Source organism: Prinia subflava, chromosome 15 (assembly GCF_021018805.1).
Source record: "Prinia subflava isolate CZ2003 ecotype Zambia chromosome 15, Cam_Psub_1.2, whole genome shotgun sequence".
Taxonomy (NCBI): Eukaryota; Metazoa; Chordata; class Aves; order Passeriformes; family Cisticolidae; genus Prinia; species Prinia subflava.
Window position 1 is genome coordinate 10,049,653 of NC_086261.1, and position 22,652 is coordinate 10,072,304.

Sequence of the window (22,652 nt, forward strand, 5' to 3'; positions counted from 1 at the left end):
CATTGTCTTATATTTATTTGTATTTCTTCAAATTCCTACAGCAATCTGATTCTTAGGGCAGCTATGTCTGAACACAGCTTTTACTCAGTTTGCAGATGCTATACATAGAATTAATTGTCTCTGTCTTTAGTCAGAATAATTTAAGACTTGTGATTTCACATGCAATAATTGCACTTTAGAAAGTATAAGCTGACAAAGCGTGGAGAAGGATCACCATAAAGCAACTGGTAAACATTCCTGAAACCCTACATTCACCCTCGAGGGTTACCTTGTTACCAAGGTCTCTAGAATGGAAGTTCAGTGAAAAGGCAACTTTTCACTGAAACTGAAGACAAAACTTGTCACTGAAGACAAAATGAGAATAAAGAATAAAAGCATCAGTAAGTTTTTATAGATACTTCAAGATCATTTTCAGTATCTGCTTAGAGAAAAGGGACATTATTATAAATAAGGTCTTGTGTTTTTCCAAGCCAGATTATTTCATGTGGCTGAGATAGTTTACACACTCTTACACTATTCTTTTCCTTTTAACAAATCCTCTGCTTGAAATGAAAATACATATACTTGACAGGACTTCTTTCCAAGCCAAAAACTTCCAGGATCTGAGCAGGTTTCCAGAACCAGTGTCACTGATTTCCAGAGCTGTGCTGGAATGCCCTTGCTGACTGAATAGATGAAGTCCTGAGAAAATTCTACCACTTCTGAAAGTCCACACTGGCAGAAGGTTTTTCCTTTCTAAATCTGTGATTGTCACCCATCCTTTTCCGAAGCACAGATACAATTTTGATGACAACCTACTCATATGAGTCAATAAAACATTTTCATATGAGTAGACTGCAAACCCTCACATCCCACTCTTCCCTTCTGAAGTGTTCTTATCCTAAGAAGAAAATTATCAGAAACATATTTTGTTTCTGAATGTTTTCCTTGCTTAATTATGTGGTTTAGTTTTTGTTTTTAACTGTGTTGACATTTTGTCTTTTCAATACCAGCAGCATTTCTTTCTTCACCAGCAGAATTACCATTTAAAATGTCATACTTGAATCTGGTCTTCAATTATCTCACTACTGTACATATCTGCTATTTCTTGCAGAATCACTCCCAAGCAGCAGAATGACTCAGAAACGCAGAAGGCTGGCATTTAAAAGTAATTTTCTGACATAGAACCAAAAACCCCAGAAGACACCCATCAAGTAATGAGTGGCAAGGATTTTATTCAGGTATTTTAGTGGGATCTCATGAGGACACTGCACTGATGCTGCACAGGGCAGGGTTGTTAAAGCAGTATTTCTCTCTGCAAATAACCATAAGAGTGTAATAAACAAAGATGGCTAGTTGGGTAAAGACATGGTACATACTGCAGCAGCTTCCTAGTCCAATAAACTAATCCATTGCCAGAGAAGTCCCCCTGGGATCTCAAGGGAAGATGCCACTGCTCTCAACTTCCCTCTCTGTTTTCTTGCTATATTCTCTCCTCTCCACAGTTTCATTAATAATGTCCAACTCTGGGCACCTGCTGCTTACAGGGTCACCAGGAGCTTCTCTCACTGCACCAGGTGTGGAACACACCCCAACAACGGAGCTGTTCAAACACAGGCTTGCCTTTGTCGGAAGGTCATTTTCTCTTTGATCAATAGATTAAAAAAAACCCCACCTTCTAACCAAGTTGCCTCCCCTCTATAACAAATCGTGCTGGGCACTGACAGTCTGTGCTCTGGAGCTGGCAAATCCCCTACAGTTCTACTTTCCTTACTCCATTTTCCACACCTGAATGCCCTAGGAAGACCCTACATGCTCCTCCATTCTCTGAAATACCTGACACAAATTTGGAAGCTACTTGAATAAATATGGATCCTTTCCATTTACTGTTTTGCAGCCACCACAGCAATCTGCTCTTAAAGCACACATGTAGCTGCCTTCTGTGTGTACAGCTGTAAAATGATGATATCCTTATCATTATATTTGCTCTTTTGAGTATTTTTGCTCTTTTATCTCTCTTTTCCTTTTCTACATTGTTTTCTCTGGGTATTGCTCAGTTTGAAAGCGACCGGTGCTAAATATGCAGGATAAAATAACTGCTTTTATTACAGTTATGAAGCATTTACACCTTTTATGGCATCAATTTGTGTAGGGGGAAAAAAGCCATTTCATAAGCAAAAGTATAATTTTATCCTTAAGATGACTGCTTCCTGATTGCCTTCTTAATACACATGGTAAAAAGATATTTCTCCAGGACCATTATCAGCCAGTACATGAGGGTACATGAAGTCAGTCAGGGCTGTCTGTCCAGACTGTGTTTTGCATTGTTTTACATAGTAAACTAAGTACTGATACACACAGGGATTTTTAGTTCAGCTGATAAATAAATAAAAGGACCCAGATGGTAAGCAGACTAAAAATTTGCTTTTATCACAGGTGCATTAAGAGCACCCAAGTCCCTGCAATTTTTCTATTTTTTTTCCCAAAGCACATACAAAAAAATTATTTAATAAATCCTTAAATAAACTGATGAAACGTGAACTTATAAAACCAGTTACCTAAGTCTAGTATCTGGCCTTTTAATTGTAAAACAAAATTTTTGAGAAAACCACTGTAAACAAACAGTTTCATAGTTAAGATGATGCTCCACATTTCAATTATTCTGCACTTTTTTTTTTACAGAGTTCTCGTGTTCCTGTTTCCAAGCCCCCTGTGAGAACAAGTCTGACACACGGACAGACTCTCCCCACCGGGAGCCTTCCAGGCCATTCCCGGCTTTTCCAGACGATGGCGCACCGCTCCCACAGTTAACAGAGACTTGTGTGTGAGGAGAGCCGTGGAGACTTCCCCAGCAAGCAAATATATTGTATTACACATTCTAGAAATGTCTTGTTAGTAAGTAAAGAAACAACAACACAACTCCAAAACACCCCCCCACCACCCTAAAATAACCCCCCACCTAACCTTCTTATTTTTTCCTAAAAAAACCACAGGGGATTTAACTTTTTAATAGATGGAATAAGAAAAGGCACGAACCTATCACAGACTGGCTAATCCATTACTGAGAAGGAGTTTGGACACTTCTTGAAGGCATATATGGGTAAATACCATGAAATGCATGCTCCAGTGCTTTCCTCCAGTTACAAACATCTAAGAAAAAATATCATATGAGCAGAAATTAGTTGAGGATACAGATATCTGAAATGTAATTAGAACAGATTATATTCATTAATGTAAACAAGGTAAGTTATCACGCAAGCCCTTTGTTTCTATGAAAAGAAGTATTCCTTCTTTGGGGTGCTGAATTCATGTTTCCAGGACAACAGATGCTTCCCTCTGAAACACTCCTGACTGTGCTTTTTTCTGAAAAATCTGAGGATACTTTCCATCAAAAACATAAACTGAAATAATTTTGTTTCAAACCAGGCAGATACAATTATAAATGGTGAATATTGTTGTGTTTACGTGCTGCAATTGCTATAACAGTGGTTGTTTTGGATTTAGTGGAACAGACTTCAGGGAGAGAAAATACAGATGAGGAAGGCTGATGAACTCAGAACTAGAACATCCTTCCCGTAAAGTCTTCATTCATTTCTTCAAGCTGTTAAGCAATTCTGTATTTTCTAAGCTATTGCAGAAGAGACACACCTTAAACTGGAAATAGAAATTGCCCAAGCAGTTACACACTGGTTTCTTTCTATTTGCTTGAGACAGAACCTTGATGGAATAAATGAGGATGGTTTTCAAGCAACCTAGCTTCCTCAACTTGCCACAGAGCAAAGTTCAAGTCATATAAAAGAAAATTCAAAGGAAAGTAACTCTGCTTATCAAATGTTAAAGGTTCACAGGCAGTTAGCTGTAAATGAAGATGTGTTTTAGATATGCTCACTTGTAAATAGCTATGCAGGATATCTCATTACTTTAGCTCTATTAACTGTCTTGGTAAATGAAAGCAGAATATTTTTCTTCCACTGAATTACTACATCTGAGATTGCTCTGAGACGAGAATCAAGAGAAGAGCTAGGTCCTAATTTTAGCTGTCAGAGCTAGAAGGAAGCTGCTCACAGAGTTGGAGTATTAACAAAATTAAACCCTACAAATCAGCTCACCACCTGCTATGGCAGTAGGGGTATTCTTTGTTTGCTTGTTTTTTTATTTTTAATGTTTATTTTTTAAGAGTTCATATTTTGTTTATGATACAAGGTGTGTTTGTGTACGAAAAAAGGAAGGAGGGAAGAAAACATAAAGCCAGGTCATGTGGGTAGTGCAGATAGCAACTGGGAAACGTTAGACTCCATTACACTACCATGGAACCAAGTGTGGAACATACTACTGTACCTGCAGCAAATTGTGGTGGTCAGAAATGAATTCAATACCAATTTCCTTTACAGACAAGACTGCAGCATTAATTCATCTGTTATGCAGTTTAGCTAAAACATCTGATGGTTTTACAGTCATTTTTCTCCTTAACAAAAATGTTTTACCTGTCTAGCCCATACCAAAAACCTTCATTACTGTATGAAAAAAAGAATATTGGAGTGTTGCCCCCATCTCCCTTCTTTGATGGGTTGCCATATTTTCTTTTATTAGTTTAGTGAAGAGGAAAAAAGCCCAGTAGATAAAGAACTTCATTTAGCTTTTGCTTTTTGAAACTGACTGTATTTTGTTTCAAGAAATGTACTGTAGCTATACTCTGTGCTGCAATACTCTGTGCTGCACTGTTCCTTAAGGAGTGCAGGTTATACCTGTGGCACTGCCACCCAGACAATTGTGAGGATTTCTAGAAGCAGATAGAAGGTCAAACACTCTGTTTTTTTACTGAGGGACTCCATCTATGATTTTGGTGGTAATTTTGTTTTCTGCAAAGGGTGTACACCTGTGCCCTTTACACCTACTGAGAAGTGACACTGTCACCAGTATATCCTCAAACACAAACTTCCCTGTAACACCCTTTTTGTGTAGTGGAAACAGTGCCTCTGTGAACTAATAAAAATACAGGAACTTGAGCAGAGACATGCTCTGTTCTTGAATGTTTTAATTTTTCTTCAGAAGAATTTTCAAAGAACACATACGAGTACATATACACAACCACTGCAATCTTTACTGTATGAATGCCATGCCTCCCTGAAATCAGTATAAAATATTAATCTAACTTCAAACTAATGTTTCTTCATCTACTTTGTAAAACATGCTATTGTAACATGGAAATTATGGCCAAGAGTTTGGCAATGAGGCAACGACTAGAACTGCAAGTCACTGTGACCAGGATTGTGCTGTGGATTTTTGCTTTATGGAGTAAGGTGGATACTGCAGTCTTGAAGATGAATTAAATTTTTCTGACCGCAGCATGTTTCATTCAAAGCATTTGCTGAGAAGAAAACTAAGCACAGTAATGGCAGCATAATGCTTACATATTTAATAATGCTAACAGCACGGGCAGCAGAGTGCTAACATTCTTCAAAAAACATTTAGGCTTTATTGAATTATAAAAAAAGTCATGGCAGAAGGGAAAGATGCATCATTAAATGAAACAGTTTTAACATCCTCAATTAAAAAAACCACGTTTCCCTTTGTTTTAATGCAGTGAATTGGTGATTTATTAGCAGTAGATGACTTGGCTTTTCTTTGGCACAGTGATAAGATTAGGGTGAAATCTGTCCCAGGCCCTGGGCTCCCTGTGCTGTGAGGGGCTCTCCCACGACCTGGGTGAGCCCTGAAGGGCAGCACCTACCCAGTAATGGCTCTGGCCAGAACATATATACAACAAAATTATCTACAAGTAAACGCTAATTAAACTAAAGCCCTTGTTCATCTGGGCAAGGTCCAGCATGAACAGGCACAGCCTGGTGAGGGTGTGTGATCTTTGGTCAGGGCGAGGCGCGCAGGCAGAGCTGCTGTGGATGCGCTGTCAGCTCCCGGCTGTGCAGGGGCCATTGCTGCCACGGCTGCTTCCAGGGGAGAGAGCTTTGGGCAAAGGAGCCACCTGCCCCTGCTCACAGCAGCACCCCAAGGGCAGCACTCACCAAATCCACCCCCAGTGCCCAGGGCCAAGCCAGCAGCATTGCTTTTATTTCCATTTCAGTTACACTTTTTATGGGATTTCATTGTCCGTGTGCTCCCGTAAGGCAGGGATGTGCTGGACAGCAAAGGCTTCAGACAGCAAATGAAAACCGTGCCGTGTTTGTTTAACCTGAAAGCTTTTTTGGGAAGTGTCCAACACCAAATATTGCCCTGATTCAGTGAAACATTCCCATTACTCTTGTTTGTTTTCCACAGCTAGTCCCAGGGACAGCCCTCCTCTGCACTAAGGCAGAGCACAGCTATGAACCATTTCCTGCAGCGGTTGCATCAGGCCCCTCTGCTGTGAGTTACCATTTCTGCAGGAAGCCACAGCTGAAGGAACCACACAGTGCAGAGCTGCACTAAGAGCACCCTGTGGCAGAGAAATGCAGGGGGTCAGAGGAGAAACAGTGACACTGCGGCTATCACAAGGAGAGAAACCAAAAAGCTCAACACAGCTCTCTGATAACCACACCACCAGAAGATCTGCAGTTTTAAGGCCTTGAGGTCCTACTGTAATAACAAAAATCAGTAATTCATTGTATATACACTGCAAAAAGCAATGTTTTATTCTGTTCTTCCAGAAAGCTGTTTACATATAGACTACATAGAAAAAGGTAGAGAAGCATGACCACAGATTCTAATGATGGATTTCTAATAGTGATTAGAACTATTAAAACACATTTCTAATGGTTTGTAACCTACACTGGAAACTCTAACAAGCTAGTAAGCGTTTTTATTAAACTTCGTTATTAATATGAAATTTGGAAGTGATATAGCTCCATGGAAATGTACTAGCTAGGGTGAGCAAAGATAGGGATTAAAAAAAGGGTTTAAAAAAGCCAAAACCAACCAAAAACCCTAAACCAAAACCAAGAACAGAATGGAGTAGGAGACTAATGAGAGCAAAGAAAATGGAAATAAATAAGGAAGTTATTAAATTATTTCAATAGCCTCTAAATTGTTCATGGAATAAAAACTCACGGGTTTGCATGACACAGATCAGAGAAGTGCTACTATTCTCATAAACATCAGCTCATAAAATTGAACCAGTTGAATCTTTACCGTTTGTAGAACAAGGAAATAATTTGTATTTTGCTTTATGGATTTATTGAGTAGCTGATTGGGGAGATACAGTAATTGCTCTTGGTGTATGCTACTTATAAGAAAAAACTCTCCATGCAGGAGACAGATTGTTAGGGACAGTCAGAGAAGACACAACATCCTAAGAACTTTAACAATATTCATAATCTTTTTGAACTGCCAAAAGAAGTTTTGATTTCTTACACTGTGTGCAAACCCTCCCCAAAAAATCTGTATTAATAAAGAAAAACAGAACAGCTTTACAAAGCAAAACAGTTTTATTACCAGAGCTGTTATGCTTCAGGACATGAGAAGAGAAGCAAAAACCTCTTTTGTATTTAAAACAGCAGTCACACTGCTTAATGTGCTACTGGAAACATCACTGAAATGTGGCTAGATACAAAAATTAACTAAAAATTATTTCCACTTATTTTCCCAATGTTGACAGATACTTAGGTCATAGTATTTGCAAGCAAAAAAAAGAATAAACTCAATGCATCAACTCAGAGCATGGCACTTTGTTTTTGCTACAGTCCAGTGGAAATATGGAAATACAGAGAAATATTTTAAAATATTTTCTGTTTTAAAATACTTAGAACTTGTATTCCTCGGAGCACTGTATTTTTGTGGTTCTATGCTATCCAATCTTCTTGTACTGTCATTCTTAAAATGCAAGCTAAGGACTTACTCTGAAGACTAGTAGCTCCTTTCACTCCAAAAGATAAATGCTGCTGAGTCATCCTTACTAGATAAACAAATATTTATGCAACATTTAGATTTTTTTTTCTCAGCTGAAGAAAACATAAAGCTTCTGCAGCCAAGCTACCCTGGAATTCAGGAGAGAGCTTTTCTAACTGAAGTTTGTCTTTGCCACAGCAGAATAACTAAAGCACTTGACTATTACTCATTTAAGGGGACTTTTCCCAATTAGCAGTTGTTTCACTTTTGCTTTCTTCCTCACAGAAAGGATTATGAATTTTGGACATCCACTGTAAAAGAAACTGGGGAATACACTGAGGAACTGCTTGGAAGAGGGCACATACAAAAGTATCTACAAAAAGGACTGTTCTGCCATTGTATGCATTTATTGTCTTATCATTTTACTGGGAACCTGCTTGTTACATTCTTTCCCTGGCCAACCCATAAGAAAACACACAGAAGCTTAAAGAGGAACTGTCTCTTCACAGAACCATTCCTAATTTTAATCTGCTGGTTTCTATTTGCTAAAAGAGATTCTCCTAATAGCATGTAGAAATCTTCAAAAATATTGTTAATTATACAAAACACTGAAACTTGCATTTGAACAACCTTTTGAACAAAAAGAATTAACACTGTGTAGTTGTGGATAATGCAAGTTTTCTAATTTTAGTGACTTTAAAAAAATTTCATCATGAACAATATTTAAATACAAAAGAGATTACCAATTTTCATTTCCCTTCTAGCCATGCTTGACTCTTAGGTTTTGAGGTTCTAAATCTGGAGTCTCAAATACACCCTTAAATAACCTATTGGACTCCTCAGGGGGTAATTTCAGTATTTGCAGCACAACATTAGTTTTGACTGAATCTGTCCCCACATCTAACACAGACAGGAATGCAAGGGCACTTTATGGCCACATATGCTGCCATACAAACACATCCTCTGGCTGTGGCTTTGGTCTCTGTGTAACATTGAAATACAGAATAGAAAGGAAGGAGAACAGGAATCCCAATTTAGAAAGACTTTTGGGCAATTTACACGAAATGTATAAATTTAGAATTTATTTTATTAAAAATGAATAAAATGGCAAAACGAATGTATTTTAAAACAAATCCTGAAATTCTACAAAAACTAAAGGCTTTTTCAATCCATAACTACCATCTGAATACTCAAAAATTTACACCAAATGCTTATTGAAAATGAGTATTTTTAGTCAGATTTTTGGACTATGTGGATGCTCTATGCCAGCTTCTAAAGCAACATGAAACTCCTCATCCAGAGTCCAAAAAAATGTAGGCAGACCCTAAAAATGTAGCAGAAGCATTTCCGCACACTGATTTCAGTAGTCAAGTTTGTGCAGAAGTGATTCCACTAGATTCATAGGGTACCTGTTTGAGGCAACAGAAACGTCTCACTTCGAAAGCTTTTTGACTTCTTCCAGCTCTTCTATAGGCTGCCACTTCTGATTGACTGTTACCAGCTGGAAGAAATGGAAAATATGAAAGTTAGTAAAATCCCAGTGAGCATTTACTCCACTCTCACAGCCCCCATATCAAACATCAACTTATTGGTGAAGAAATTCTAGTGGCTTTACATTTTCCTTTCAGAAATACACAGTAGATGATATAATAATTTGTTGAACAGAATCACTTGGATATTAATCAAGTAATGATGCCAAATAATTTTATTTTTCCTTATCCTAAGTGCTCTGTTAAATTAAGATATTTTTCCTTTGGGCTGCAGTACTCAAACATTCTTACTCAATTCTGGAATTCAGGAACAAGGCAAGGGTAAACAGCACTTCCTCTATACTCGAAGTTTCCACTGTTATGAATAGAATTGAGTAAATGGATGTTTGGGTGGGAATGGACATAGGACAACAACCAGAAGCAGAGTATGAATTTAAGATCAGACCTACAGTATAAGAGATGAACCCCTATCATTAGGTAACAGGGTGAAGACAGAAAGGAATAAATGAAGGATTTCTTTCCATTTTTAACTAGATATACATCAACTTTACACTGGTTTCCTCATTATTTTACTAGTTCTTACACATTAAAAGAAGCGACTCATTGTGTTGGAAATTTATGCTATTTATACATATATTATATGTACAAATTACCTTCTGAGGCTTGGAAGGGTCAACAGCTTCCCATGGTTCTGAACTGCCAATCTTGTGAATACTTTAAAAGAAGATAAAACAGGTATTATGTTTGAAGGTGTGTCCTTGCACACATTTTCATATGAGCAGCCTAGAGCTATTCACTTAAGTAAGGAGTTCCCTAAAACACAAGTTTACAGGTTTGGGCATTATATTTTGAAATTTGGATAGGAATAGATTTTAAAATCTGGATAGGAATCAATGATGGTTTGCTGTATTTGCAGCTTCTAAAGCACCAAGCAAGCCAGCACTGTTCACATTGCATTGTAAGGGAAGCAAGCTGAAAAATCAAAAATGAAAAAAGACACAAAGTAAGAGGACTTTTACCCTGACAGTTAAAATGCCTATTCCAATCACTTTAAAATAAATAAATAAACCCCCAAAAGCTTTATGAGCATAGGATTTGGCTGCAATTATCAGCCAAGCCTTTGGAATACTGTATTTTTTAAGTTAATGCTATCAAACACTGTTCTTTACAAGCTGATAGCCTGGTTGCAATATACAGGCATCTCATCTACCTATGTGATTATATTAAATTCTTGACTAGAACATTTAAAACTTCTTATACCTAAAACAAAGAAAAAACATAATTATTAAATCAAAAGTTAGGAAATAACTTGGACTACACTCCAAATTAATTAATTTCCTCACTATTTACAATCTGCAAATACTTTAATCATTACCAGTATTCCCAGCACTCTGGAATATGTATCTGGAGCATTTTGTGCGTGTGTGTGTAAAACATGATGGTCAAATACTCAGCTGAATAAAAAAAGTTAGGGTAAGCTCCAAGCAATAAGTTTTTGCTTACATCACATCAGATTTGTAGAATAGGGAATAGACACAAAAAGAGAACGCCCCAGCTGCTGCCATGGACAATATTCCGGCCAGGGGAATGAGCTGAAAGATAAAACAGAGAAAAGAGCTGGTCTTATGTCCCAGCTAGAGACTCAGGAGCAGGGGGAGCAAGGGTTACACAGACCTAGGGAGGGATTACCTGTTCCTGTACATCAGCTTAATATTACTCTTTACACCACTTCACTTTTAATATGTGAATTTCACTTTTACTTCTGCATTACCCTTCTCCACACCTCACTATTAATACATGAACCTTACGCGGGTCCCATTTCCTCGGGAAACCAAGTGGCAACCCCGGTGCAGCCGCCCGAGCCCTCCGCATCCCTCGCCGCGGGCGGGTACCACGGCCCCGACCCCTCAGACAAACTTACTTCTTTTCTCGTTCTAAGGGTGTGCCAGATGCCCCTGTTCATGCTGGCGGTGGCTGCGGAGCTGCTCAGGCGTGGGCGCTCAGCGATCCTCGAGTGAGGCGGGAGAGCCCCGGGCCGGGCCCGCCCCGCGCTCTTTGAGCCCCGCGGAGTGACCGGGCGGGACAGCGCCCCCCAGCGGGCGGAGCGGGCGGGACAGCGCCCCCCAGCGGGCGGAGCGGGCGGGACAGCGCCCCCCAGCGGGCGGAGCGGGACAGCGCCCCCCAGCGGGCGGGACAGCGCCCCCCGGCGGGCGGGACAGCGCCCCCCAGCGGGCGGGACAGCGCCCCCCAGCGGGCGGACCGGGTGGGACAGCGCCCCCCAGCGGGCGGACCGGGTGGGACAGCGCCCCCCAGCGGGCGGCACGGACAGCGCCCCCCAGCGGGCGGCACGGACAGCGCCCCCCGGCGGGCGGGACAGCGCCCCCCGGCGGACGGGACAGCGCCCCCCGGCGGGCGGGACAGCGCCCCCCAGCGGCGCAGGGCGGCAGGCGCAGGGTGGCGCCCGCGGGTGCCACGGGGCCAGAGCGGCCCAACAGAGCGGGATGCGCTCTGTCCCCGTGCCCTTCCCGCCTGCCTTCTCTGTCCGTGACTGCAGCACTCAAACCTGGCTTCTCCATTTCTCCTCTGTCTCGTCTGTCCCCTTCCCCAGGCAGCTGCCCAAAGAACAGGGTATCCAGGCAAACACCCAGGTGACGACAGAGCCTGTCTCTTCAGAGCTTGGAGGTGCTTATAGTGACCAAAGGAGGAGCCCAGTGTCACCATGTCCCCTTGTGCTGCAGCAAAAGCTCAACCAGGCCAAGGTTCTCTTGTGTTCCACAGCTCCTATCACTTCCCAGTATCCCCGAGAAAAATTATTCAGGGGCAGGGTAATGGAGCTGAGAGCAGGCAGCTCCTCTACCTTGTACCATGTAAAGGAGCACAATTGCACAGGAGCACAATTTCTCCCCTTCTCTCTTGCCCACTGGAAGGCAGGGAGAGGCAGGACAGGCTGCCTTTACTGCCTGTTCTGCTCCCTCCCTGCGGGAAGGAACGGACACGACAGGGCACAATCAGCTCAGCTGGTCCTTCCAGGGAACCAGGGTGCAAATTAAGCAGCAGCATCTTTGAGGCTGGAGGAGCTGGCAGCATTTTACTGTGACAACTTTCAGGTCCAGCAATTCCAGTGCAAACTCTCAAACACTGGAAAGTAAAACAGTTTTCATACTTTTTCTCAGCACTGCTGCTGAGAAACCTTCAGGTATTGGGGAAGGTCATGAGCACTGTCTCTTTGTTGCCACCAATAAAGCTACAGGATGGTCCTTTCTATAGATCAGTGATGAAAGCCACCAAGCAGTAGGGCAGTTATTTGTATCTGAACCTTTTCCTAGGTTACAATACAGAATGGGACTTCCTCCTATTTAATTTCCTGAATTTCCTTTTCTATTTCTTCTATATTTTCGCTTTCTTTTGGAGACTTCATAACATATTTTAAATTTTCTTATTATGCCATTTTTGTACTTAAAAGTAGGAAATCTACAGTAACACTAAGCTGTTCCACAGTGTTTTATCTAAGTATCTCAATTACTTGTTTCATCTGATGTAAACCTACCCAAAGCAAACAAGATCTTAATTTATTATTCATTATTGAAATTACAGCTCTTTTCACAAGTGACACTTTACTGTATTTCACAGTACTAGAGTACCACAGTAAGTATAGTATTAAAAAGCAGAAAGATGCAAACCTTTTCAAAATCTTTGTAATATATTTAAAAATACTTATTCCACTCCTTTTTAGATTTAAGAGGCTAATTCTCGATTAGAGAATTTTTCATAAAATTCCAAGTCTTTTATGTTTAAAGATGGTTTTACAGTCTTCAACGATTTCACAAAATGTTCCTGTTTTACAACAGTTGCTTCAAGTCCATTCTCTTGTAATGCCAACAAAGCAGCCTTTAAAAGAGAAAAAAAAAACACCAACTCCTTATCATGTTTTAAATTGTAAAGAATACTGTAAGTATTCTAAAATATTTTACAAGGAACAAAGCATTAGTTAAAGCATCTGAAAACAGCATTGTATAACTTACAGTTATTTAACAATAGATAAAGATTCAAGTAAGGTTACCACAACTTTTTCATTCACTTTTTCTGTCTGGAGTAGACAATACACCCTGTATCACTTATGTATTTGGATTTTCTTACTAGTCTTCTGTCTTTTGTACAACGCAACTCAAATTCTGGATCTTCTCTTTTTTTTTTCTCTCTAGCCTTGACAGTACCTGCTAATTTCAGCTTGCAGTACAAAGAATGCAATTCACCTAGGTGTGGGCATGGATTAGAGAGGACTACATGAAATAAAGGGTAGTACAGTTCTTTAACTTCTGGTAAATTATCACAGACAGACTTTATTCTTATTTGGCTCCCTTATTTAAAGAATTAACCCTTGTTCAGTTCTCCTGTTTTAATAATTTTCTTTAGATTTTCAATGCAAACTGGGAATGAACCTATACTAGAGATGGCTCAGTAACATCTATAGGTTAGCTCTCTTTTTAAATTCAAAATTGTTATTTAGAGGTTATTTCACAGATGAACCAGGAATATTTCTTACCTCCTTGCACAGATTTTCAATATCAGCTCCAGAGAAGAAGTCTGTTAGGACTGCCACATCTTGTAATGACACATCAGCATCTAATGGAATTTTTTCGGTGCAGATTTTCAAAATGGAAAGTCTTCCCTGTAAATTGGTGCATATTATGCAAGAAAACAAAACCAAACAAACCAAAAATTTATCTTCCTCCAAAGCAGTACCGAAGTTGAAAATAGAGCCAAGGAAAATCCAGAAAAGTACCAAAACTACCTGGTTTTGGTGGAAGAATAAAATGCTATTAATGGAGATAATGCACTCCTGGTTGTCTCAAATATATAAGGTCTGTTATTCACAGTCAATCCTTGCTTCATGAAAACACAGTATTTTAGGCTGAACAGGCCTGATTTGGCATGCTTTGGGTCAACTGTTTTTTGTGAAGCTCAGGACAAATAGCTACACTAGCCTTAGGAATAGTACACAAAAATTCTTTGAAGCAAGAACAGACAACTTATTTTAGTATTTCCTGAGCTGTAGCTTGATTTTGTAAATATACATTTTCTATTTCTAAATATACATTATCCATATGCAATACTACAACTACCTACACCAGTTGAAATGTTTTTGGTGTTTTAAATACAAATAATTTTACTTTAATTTTTTTATTGTACCTTGAATTTGGTGACTGATCTCCAGTGAAACATCCATCACTTGTTAAGTTTGTTACAGGAATATGCCCCCTTTGCTCTTAAAGTATGCTGGCAATTAATATCTCTCCCTTTAAAGCCACGTATGGATGTGTAATACCTTCAGGTCTGGAGGTGGAATGTAGATCATCTTGTCCAGCCTTCCAGGACGGAGCAGGGCATCATCCAGCATATCTGGTCTATTTGTTGCAGCAACTACCATGAAATCTTTGTTCAAAGTTTCCTGAAACTCTAGCTGAGTAAGAGATCACGTAAACAAATTAGTGCAACATGGCTGAGGTAGATATTATCAAAAGGTATTAGTTAACTACTAAAGAGAAGAGGGGAAGGGCAAAAAGATCATGTCATTTTACATGTAGTTGTTTTCACTTCAACATTAGTATTCTACATTTCTTGAGGTAAAAAGATGCCTTAGGGCAGGGCAGATTACATAACAAAGAAGAAATATAGTTAGTATCTGCCTTGGCAATAAATAAAGACTTCTCTTTGACCAGATTCTTTTTAGATGCAAAAAATTGTTCAGGAAGGAACTTGTTTAAGAGTAAAAATTGTACAATTAATTTAAAAAATTACTTTAGTGTCAAAAAATGATTTTTGTGACAGAAGGTGAACACCTGACTAGTAAGGCTCCTTAGCCTGTGTGGATATTTCGTTCAAACAAAGCCTCACTGAGGAACAGTGTCTATATACAGTATCTTCTAAAAACTAGTAGTTATGACAGAGTAAAAAAGCTTCTTGCACGTTTTTTAAGTTTGAGGATTTTTTAAACTTAAAATGTGAATGCCAACAGCTAAAATTTTTGAAACAACTGGACAGCACTTCTCATTCTTCCTATAAAGAAAAAGGAGCATAAATACCTTTCTTTCCTCGTCACTTTGCTCTTGGCACTGAGCCTCAAGCTGTAGCTTGCCTCCTCTTCTCTCTGTAACTTTGAGCCCAATCCCATCCAATTCATTGAGCAGAACAGAAAGAACCCTCTCTGAGACACCATGGCCAGCTCTGCAGTGTGCCCGAGATCCCAGCATAGAATCAATCTCATCCAGGAATATTATTGCTGGAGTATTTGCTCTTGCTTGGCGAAAAACCTTTTCAACAATAGTTAATAAAATAAAACATTAATGCCTGCATTCTATCAGGTAAGGTGAAAAAGAATCCCACTTACATATACTCTGTATTTTACTTAACTTTAAAGGTACATTAATGATTCTTAAGAGCTGTTCTGGCTTACATTTACTATTGGCAAATTCTGCTTCTCATATTCCTAAATGAACTGAAAACAAAAGGCTAGGAATTCTTCCAAAGTTTAACACTGGTATAATTTCAGGGATAGATTCTCACTATATCTACATGTGAATCTGTAAGCTATTTCTATTTCATAATCAGATGAGAGCTCTATCATCTTTTCAACAACAAACTTTAGGTCTAACTAATACTCTACAAAAATCAAGCAAAAATAGACTACAGAACCTTACACAAATTAAATACTGTACCTGAGACAAAATCTTCTCTGAATCTCCAAGGTAAGGGGAGAAGAGGTCGGCACCACTCACAGAGAGAAAGGAACAGTGACAACTGGTGGCCACAGCCCTCACCAGCGTGGTTTTGGCACAGCCCGATGGGCCATAGAGGAGAATCCCCTTGGGATGAGACAGCCCCATCCTGGCAAACGCCTCAGGAAACTTCATAGGCCACTCGATACTCTGTAAATCAAAAAGGGATGAAATTCTTAGTAACAGCAATCAGTAAAACTGCCAAGTACATAATTCCCTCTCCTTGATACAAACATTAATTGGAAATCAGAGAATACTGATTTAGTCTTTCTTTATATAATGCCCCCTGCTAAAATTTTCCATTTGAAACAGAACTAAGAGCAATCCTGAAGAGACAACAGCCAAGAGCCATGCCTGGATAAATATTCAGGAACAGACAAATTTTCTGGCTACAAGTTAAGTACTTTTCAGCAATTAAAAAATGCCTATTTTCCCATGATATTACTATGCTTGGTGGTGGTATCTTGTGACTGCAAGATTTCTAACTCAAGCATTCTAATAACACTGTAATAATGTTTAAAATACAATTTATAATCAGGTAATTTGCAAGAGAAATAATTTTCATAATGCAGCATACAAAATACCTTGGAGCATGTATTAGAAATTAACCATTTATCTAACTCAGGTTAATACATTACCTGTTTTAACTTTAATTTCACATCTTCAAGACCACCAATTTGCTCCCAAGTCACAGGTTTACACTCTGTTAGTCCAACTGCACTTCGAAAAGAGGATGGTTGAATTTTTTTAAAAGCTTCTTGGAAATCTCCCATGTTAATCATGGGTGCAGTTTCAGTTGAATCCTGAAAAAAAACCCCAAGATAGAGCATATTAACAACACTTTAATGCAATACTTAAACGCTGCATTAATATGCAAAGCACTTTACACAAGGCTAAATACAACTAATAAGGAAATAAATTTCTGACCTAATGAGCTTAAACACTGCAGACACAAAAATGAGAAGTAAAATAAAATATAGCCTCTTCAACAGCAAGTTTTTACACAGGAAGAAAAACAATTTTAACAAAAATTAACGTTTCAGAGAAAACTACTATTCCCTAAATTATAGGTCCATTAGGCAGTGATCTGCAAAATCAAATAGTTGTTTTCAGGGTTAACACACATCACACCCTACAGTCTTATGAATAGAAATAAAAAAATTGCAAAATCCATTTTCATTACACACTGAAGAATGTGCTAGACTTTATCTCAGGCTATCAAATGCCACTATTAAACCACAGATGCAGTAACAGGACTAAGGTGAGAACTGAAAGGATGAGCAAAAATATTCATAATATGCTTTGTGTGAGTCTTCAACTTGCTGAGCTTTATAAAGTAAAGTATTAATGAGAGAAGGGTAGTACAAATATTACTGGCATTGCTCTTGACTGATTTGCAAGCATACCCAAGAGCTGTGGGACACAGCCTGCATAGCAGCTTCTCTGCAGAGTGCTGTGAGGTCAGCTCCAACATACCCAGTGGTCATTTCTGCCAGCTTAGCCACATCAACCTCTGCAGAAATGGGCATATCAGATGTAAGCAACTGCAGGATGGATCTTCTCTGTGTGACTGTTGGGGTCCCAATAATAACCTAAACCAAACAGAATAAACAAAAATTTTAAGTAGATAATTTGCCATACTCATTTATTTTATAAACCTAGGTAAGCAATTTTGTCTCTGCTTTATCCTGGCTACTGAAAATTTATGTATACTTATATCCCAGCTAAAGAGTTTTACAGAAAACCTATTAGCAGCACTATACAAATGACAAATATTTAAAATACCATTTAATTCCCAAGTGAACAGTGTTTGTATAAACAGTTGCTCATAAGACACTATCAGATAGTGTTTATTAAGTCCTGTAATACTGAAGTAATAATTTCCTTACGTCACAAGCACTAAATTAGACTAATATGATAGGAAAAAATAAAATAGATAAACGTTCATACATCATCGAAAACCTGGTAAAACATCACCATAAAAATACATCTCAACAATCAATAAATCTCAGAAAATAATGAAAATTATAATTATGAAAGCAACAAAGAGCTTGATTAAACTGGTGACCTAGGAGTGGGTTTAGCCAGGAAAATAAACAATACAAGCACAAGCACTGTGTGTTGCATAACTGTATGTGCTTTTCTTCTTTGGTCTACTAGGCTAATGGAAGTTTTCCAGAGTAGACCCAACCTCTGTTACTGAAATTTGAACATAACAGGTTATTAGTTCTCTATCACAATAAATTTTATCATGAAACATGACTAGAAGACATTACAACACAATTACCAGCCCCCTTCCACCTCAATAAGGAAAGAAAAGCGTGATTGTATGAGTACCAGGGTTTATTTACCTCTCTGTCAAACCTGCCAGGTCTTCTCAGCGCAGGGTCTAAGGCATCCGGCCTGTTGGTCGCTGCCACAATGACCATCTTACCCTCACTGCCTACACCGTCCAGCAGGGTCAGCAGCTGAGCAACAACGCGATCCTCAGGAGCACTGTTGGAACCTCCTCGCTTTGGGCACAGAGAATCAATCTCATCAAAAAACAGAATGGTTGGGCCCTCGTTCGACATCTCTCTGCCCTTTTCAAAGACTCTTCGTAAATTCTCTTCACTTTCTCCTGGTCTGGAACCATGGAGGGCAGGGCCACTGACGCCGAACAGATACGCACCCAGCTCTTTTGCCACTGCCTTTACCACGAGAGTTTTCCCTACTCCTGGGGGCCCAATTAGTAGCACTCCATTAGGGACAGAGAGGCCCAGCTTCTTGAAGGTTTTGGGGAAGCGGAAAGGCAGATCAATAATTTCTTTCAAAGACTTCCCCACATCATCCAGTCCTGCAATTGAAGTTTTTGCAGTGTCTTCTGATAGATGTCTGTACCATTCTAAAGTGATCACCTCCTTAATTTTTATGCTTGTTTGGGGAGTTATCAATCCAGCTCCCTCGTTCAAAGGAGATGCAGACAGTATTTCAATATACACCACGGGATTTTCGGGACTTGGGGCAACAGTGACAACATAACGAGGCAAAACATACACATTTCTTAGCAGTTCTCGGATTGTGTCCTGCAACACCGCTCTGGAAGTGGACTTCTTCAGCGCGGCGCTCTTGAGGACCACTGTGGCCGTGGCAGTCCGCAGCTGTCGGCAGGGCAGCGGCTGCAGCCGGCGCACGCTCAGCGAGAGGCCGCGCAGGGCCCGCGCCGCCAGCCCCGCCGTGCTGACGCTCAGGTCGGCCTGCACGTACCCGTCCGCCAGGTCGTGCCGCGGCCACGCCGTGCACACGCAGCAGCCGCCGGGCACCGAGATCCTCAGCGGGGCGCCGATCCTGACTCCCAGGAAGGAGAGCGCGGCAGGTCCCAAGCGGCACCGCTGGGTGCCCTCATCTCCCGGGTCCAGCGGGAGCAGCTTTAATTCTGCCGCCTCCATCGCTGCTTCCGCCAGGGAGGGCAGTAACCCCTGTTTTGCGCGGGCCCGTCGGCTCCTTACTCACCGCGCCTCGCTCTCCCGCAGGGCTCCCGCTCCGCCGCCGCCCGGCGCACCGCGGCCGTCTGGCACTGCCGACCCGCGGCGGGCGGGCCGGGACCCCCGGGCAGGGACGGGATGGGACCCCCGGGCAGGGACGGGATGGGACAGGACCTCCGGTCAGAGACGGGACGGGATCCCCGGGCAGGGATGGGACGGGATCCCCGGGCAGGGATGGGACGGGATCCCCGGGCAGGGATGGGACGGGATCCCCGGGCAGGGATGGGACGGGATGGGACCGAGCGCCGCGCAGCCGCTCGCGCGCTGACATTCGGCCCCGCGCATGCGCCACAGCGGAACACGCGCACCTCGCCCCGCCTCAGCCCCCACAGCGTCACGGCATGAGCTCGGTAGGAGTTGAGCTCGGAGATCATTGAATACAACCTGTGTCCCAACACCACCCTGTCCAGTCTCTCCTTAAACACAGCTAGGGACGGTGATTCCTGGGTAGTTCGTTCAATATCTAATCGCCCTTCCTGAGAAGAATTCTTTTCCTAATGTTCAACCTAAACCTCTCCTGGTGCAGCTTGAGACTGTGGCCTCTGGTCCTGTCTGGGAGAAGAGGCCGAGCCCCACCTGGCTACAGCCTCCTTTCAAGGAGCTGTAGGGAGCGATAAGGTCCTGCGATCAGGTCCTCTTTTTCTCCACACTGAGCCCTCTGTGCTCCCTCAGCCATTCCTCACAGGGCTTGTGCTCCAGGCCCTTCACCATCTTCGCTGGCATTCTTTGGACCCACTCCAGTCCCTCAATGTCCTTTCTGAATTGAGGGGCCCGGAACTGGCCACAGTACTCGATGTCTGCCGCCTCCCTCAGACACTGCCCTGGGCCTTCCCTTTTGAAGGGCTGTCAAAGCAATGCCTGCGAGGTGAGTGCTGTGTCCTGGAGACTTCTTATACCCTCATCCCACAGACTAAATGCACTGAGCCCCTTTCTATTATTCATCTGCCTTCTTCTCTACAGAGCTGGTCACCACAGGCCTTGTTTGCCACCCTCATTTCTTTTCCCTCTTTTTGTCTCCTCAGTGCTGCCCACTTGTTCAGCGTTCCCAAATGTTGGGCCTCCCCATTCCTGAGCCCCTGCCAGTGCTTCCCTCTGCTCCTTTGTCACCAGCGGTCACGGCTGAATCAGCTGTGGGTGCTGGTTAAAAAAACGTGTGGGGAGCCACAGGATTGGCTTGAGAAGCTGCTGGTACAAGTAATTAAGACACAGATAATCATTCAACATTTGTAAAACTGTTGCAGTATGTTGCTCTGACAAACGGGTAGTCAGCACTTTAAAAAAGTTTTGGTCCCCTTACCTTTTTAGATTATTTCATGAATTGTGCAGTATGTTTATAAAAACTTTCCAGGAGGTCTGTCAGCATTGTGGGCTACAAGATAAAATTTATTATGTGCATAATTTTATTCTTGAAAGTAGCTTCCTTTAAATAAAGTCACACATGTGCTGAATACACACAGACTTTGAGACCACAGACATATAAGGATTGAGATCTCAAATGCTTGATGCTAGTCAGACGCAGTTAAATTCACAGTTAATTCCACAGAGAAGGTGGTTTACAGCACAACTACAGTCTGTCCTGCATTGTATTCTGAAGGCCTCAGAAGGGGCACCTTTGTGATGGTGTCCTGGTTAATCACGTTCCTTACTGAACCAAGGCTGTACACAAATATTTCAGTAAGCCATATGAATAAAAGCAGGCCGTGTTAAGAAACCAGTTCTTAATGATTTTAAATGCTGAATAGGAGCTCACAAGAATTTTGTAGGGCTGCACAGTGTGAAAACCAGCAAGCCTTCTCTTTAAGCCTAATTATATGCAAAAGGGCCTGTAATATATTCTCTTTCAACTCATGACCAAATTTTCTCATTTCAGTGTTTATTTTCTATTCCTCTACTCCTGGATATCTACTTAATCTTTCTTTTCATAGCACAGTTCTGTACTGCACACATATGCAAATGTTTATATGGAATATGCTTATATGGAATATGTAGACTTACCAGGTATTTGGTGTAGGACATACTAATGTCTGTCCAAAGAATGTACAGACAAAAGATTATAAGGAGCTTTCATTCCAAGAAGGCAAATGTATTTTCAAGCCAATGTCTTATAAACATGTTCTCTTGTTTTATTTCTTTCCATCAAAGGTTCTCATAAACATGAGTACCCTCAAGTACGTACTCAATTAAACAAAAAACATACTCTGTTTAAAATGGCAGATTTGTGTTTTGGAGTTTCAAGCTGTAAGTGGTAGACCCTCTGCTTGGTTTTAGAAAGTTGTGTTTAGGAAAGAAAAGTATGGAAAATTGAATATTTGCAATGAGCTCTGTGGTTTATATTCATATCAGTGGTTCCTTCTAACAGACTTATTGTAACATCTGGAAATTCTGTTTTCTTTTGAGAAGGAAAACACCTGCAAATCTAATCTCAAGTAACAAAGTAACAAAAGTTGTTGCCCAATATAAAAACTCTGCTATTGTTGCTTGATGAGCACATTTCAGTACATTTTAACTTAAACTTCTTTAAGTTTTTACTGTATTTTATTGCTGTAATGCTGATTATTTTACTTTAAGACACTGATAGTTCAGTTCTTTTTAGTACAGTGAAGTGAAGCCCCCCAAAAAATAATATGTTGTATTGAAAGAGCACAGGATTGGCTTTTTTTGAACAAATTGTGGAATCACATATATATTATTCATATATTTTCTTAGAAAAGTTTACTGAACGACATTGCTGTCATTTCAAATGCATACCTTTTAGTTGCCATGCTCCTGAATAATTTACACACCCCAAAATTTACAGAGACAAAGTGGCAAAAAATATTCGACCAAGAATCTGGTTTAAATTGACAAAAACCTTAAAGTGGTGTTTTAAACAGTTTTCTCACCATTCACTAGATGGCAGCTGATCTTCAAGAATGGCTGTATTTCTCCTTTCAGATCTGATAATTTGGAGGGAGTAGTCAAGAGTTCTTGGAGAAATCAAATGTGGTCCAGCATTGTCTTCACTCCATTTCTAATATGAAACTGAAGAACAGGCACACTGAGTGTTCAGATAATTTTCAGCT

At 40.7% G+C, this 22,652-nt stretch overlaps 2 protein-coding genes across 2 annotated transcripts; both read right to left on the reverse strand.

Moving 5' to 3' along the window:
• Window positions 1–3,003: 3,003 nt before the first annotated feature.
• Window positions 3,004–11,445, reverse strand: C15H15orf48 (chromosome 15 C15orf48 homolog). Its single transcript, XM_063412333.1, has 5 exons — window positions 11,212–11,445; window positions 10,794–10,882; window positions 9,944–10,004; window positions 9,210–9,301; window positions 3,004–3,129 (listed from the first exon to the last, which is right to left on the reverse strand). Exons 1-4 carry the CDS (start codon window positions 11,251–11,253, stop codon window positions 9,233–9,235), a joined length of 261 nt encoding a protein of 86 aa, XP_063268403.1. The 5' UTR covers window positions 11,254–11,445; the 3' UTR covers window positions 3,004–3,129; window positions 9,210–9,232.
• A 1,368-nt stretch (window positions 11,446–12,813) lies between these two features.
• AFG2B (AFG2 AAA ATPase homolog B) lies at window positions 12,814–19,765 on the reverse strand. Its single transcript, XM_063412751.1, has 8 exons — window positions 18,418–19,765; window positions 17,473–17,658; window positions 16,705–16,869; window positions 16,007–16,216; window positions 15,374–15,601; window positions 14,617–14,751; window positions 13,834–13,959; window positions 12,814–13,178 (listed from the first exon to the last, which is right to left on the reverse strand). Exons 1-8 carry the CDS (start codon window positions 19,492–19,494, stop codon window positions 13,026–13,028), a joined length of 2,280 nt encoding a protein of 759 aa, XP_063268821.1. The 5' UTR covers window positions 19,495–19,765; the 3' UTR covers window positions 12,814–13,025.
• Between the last annotated feature and the right edge of the window lie 2,887 nt (window positions 19,766–22,652).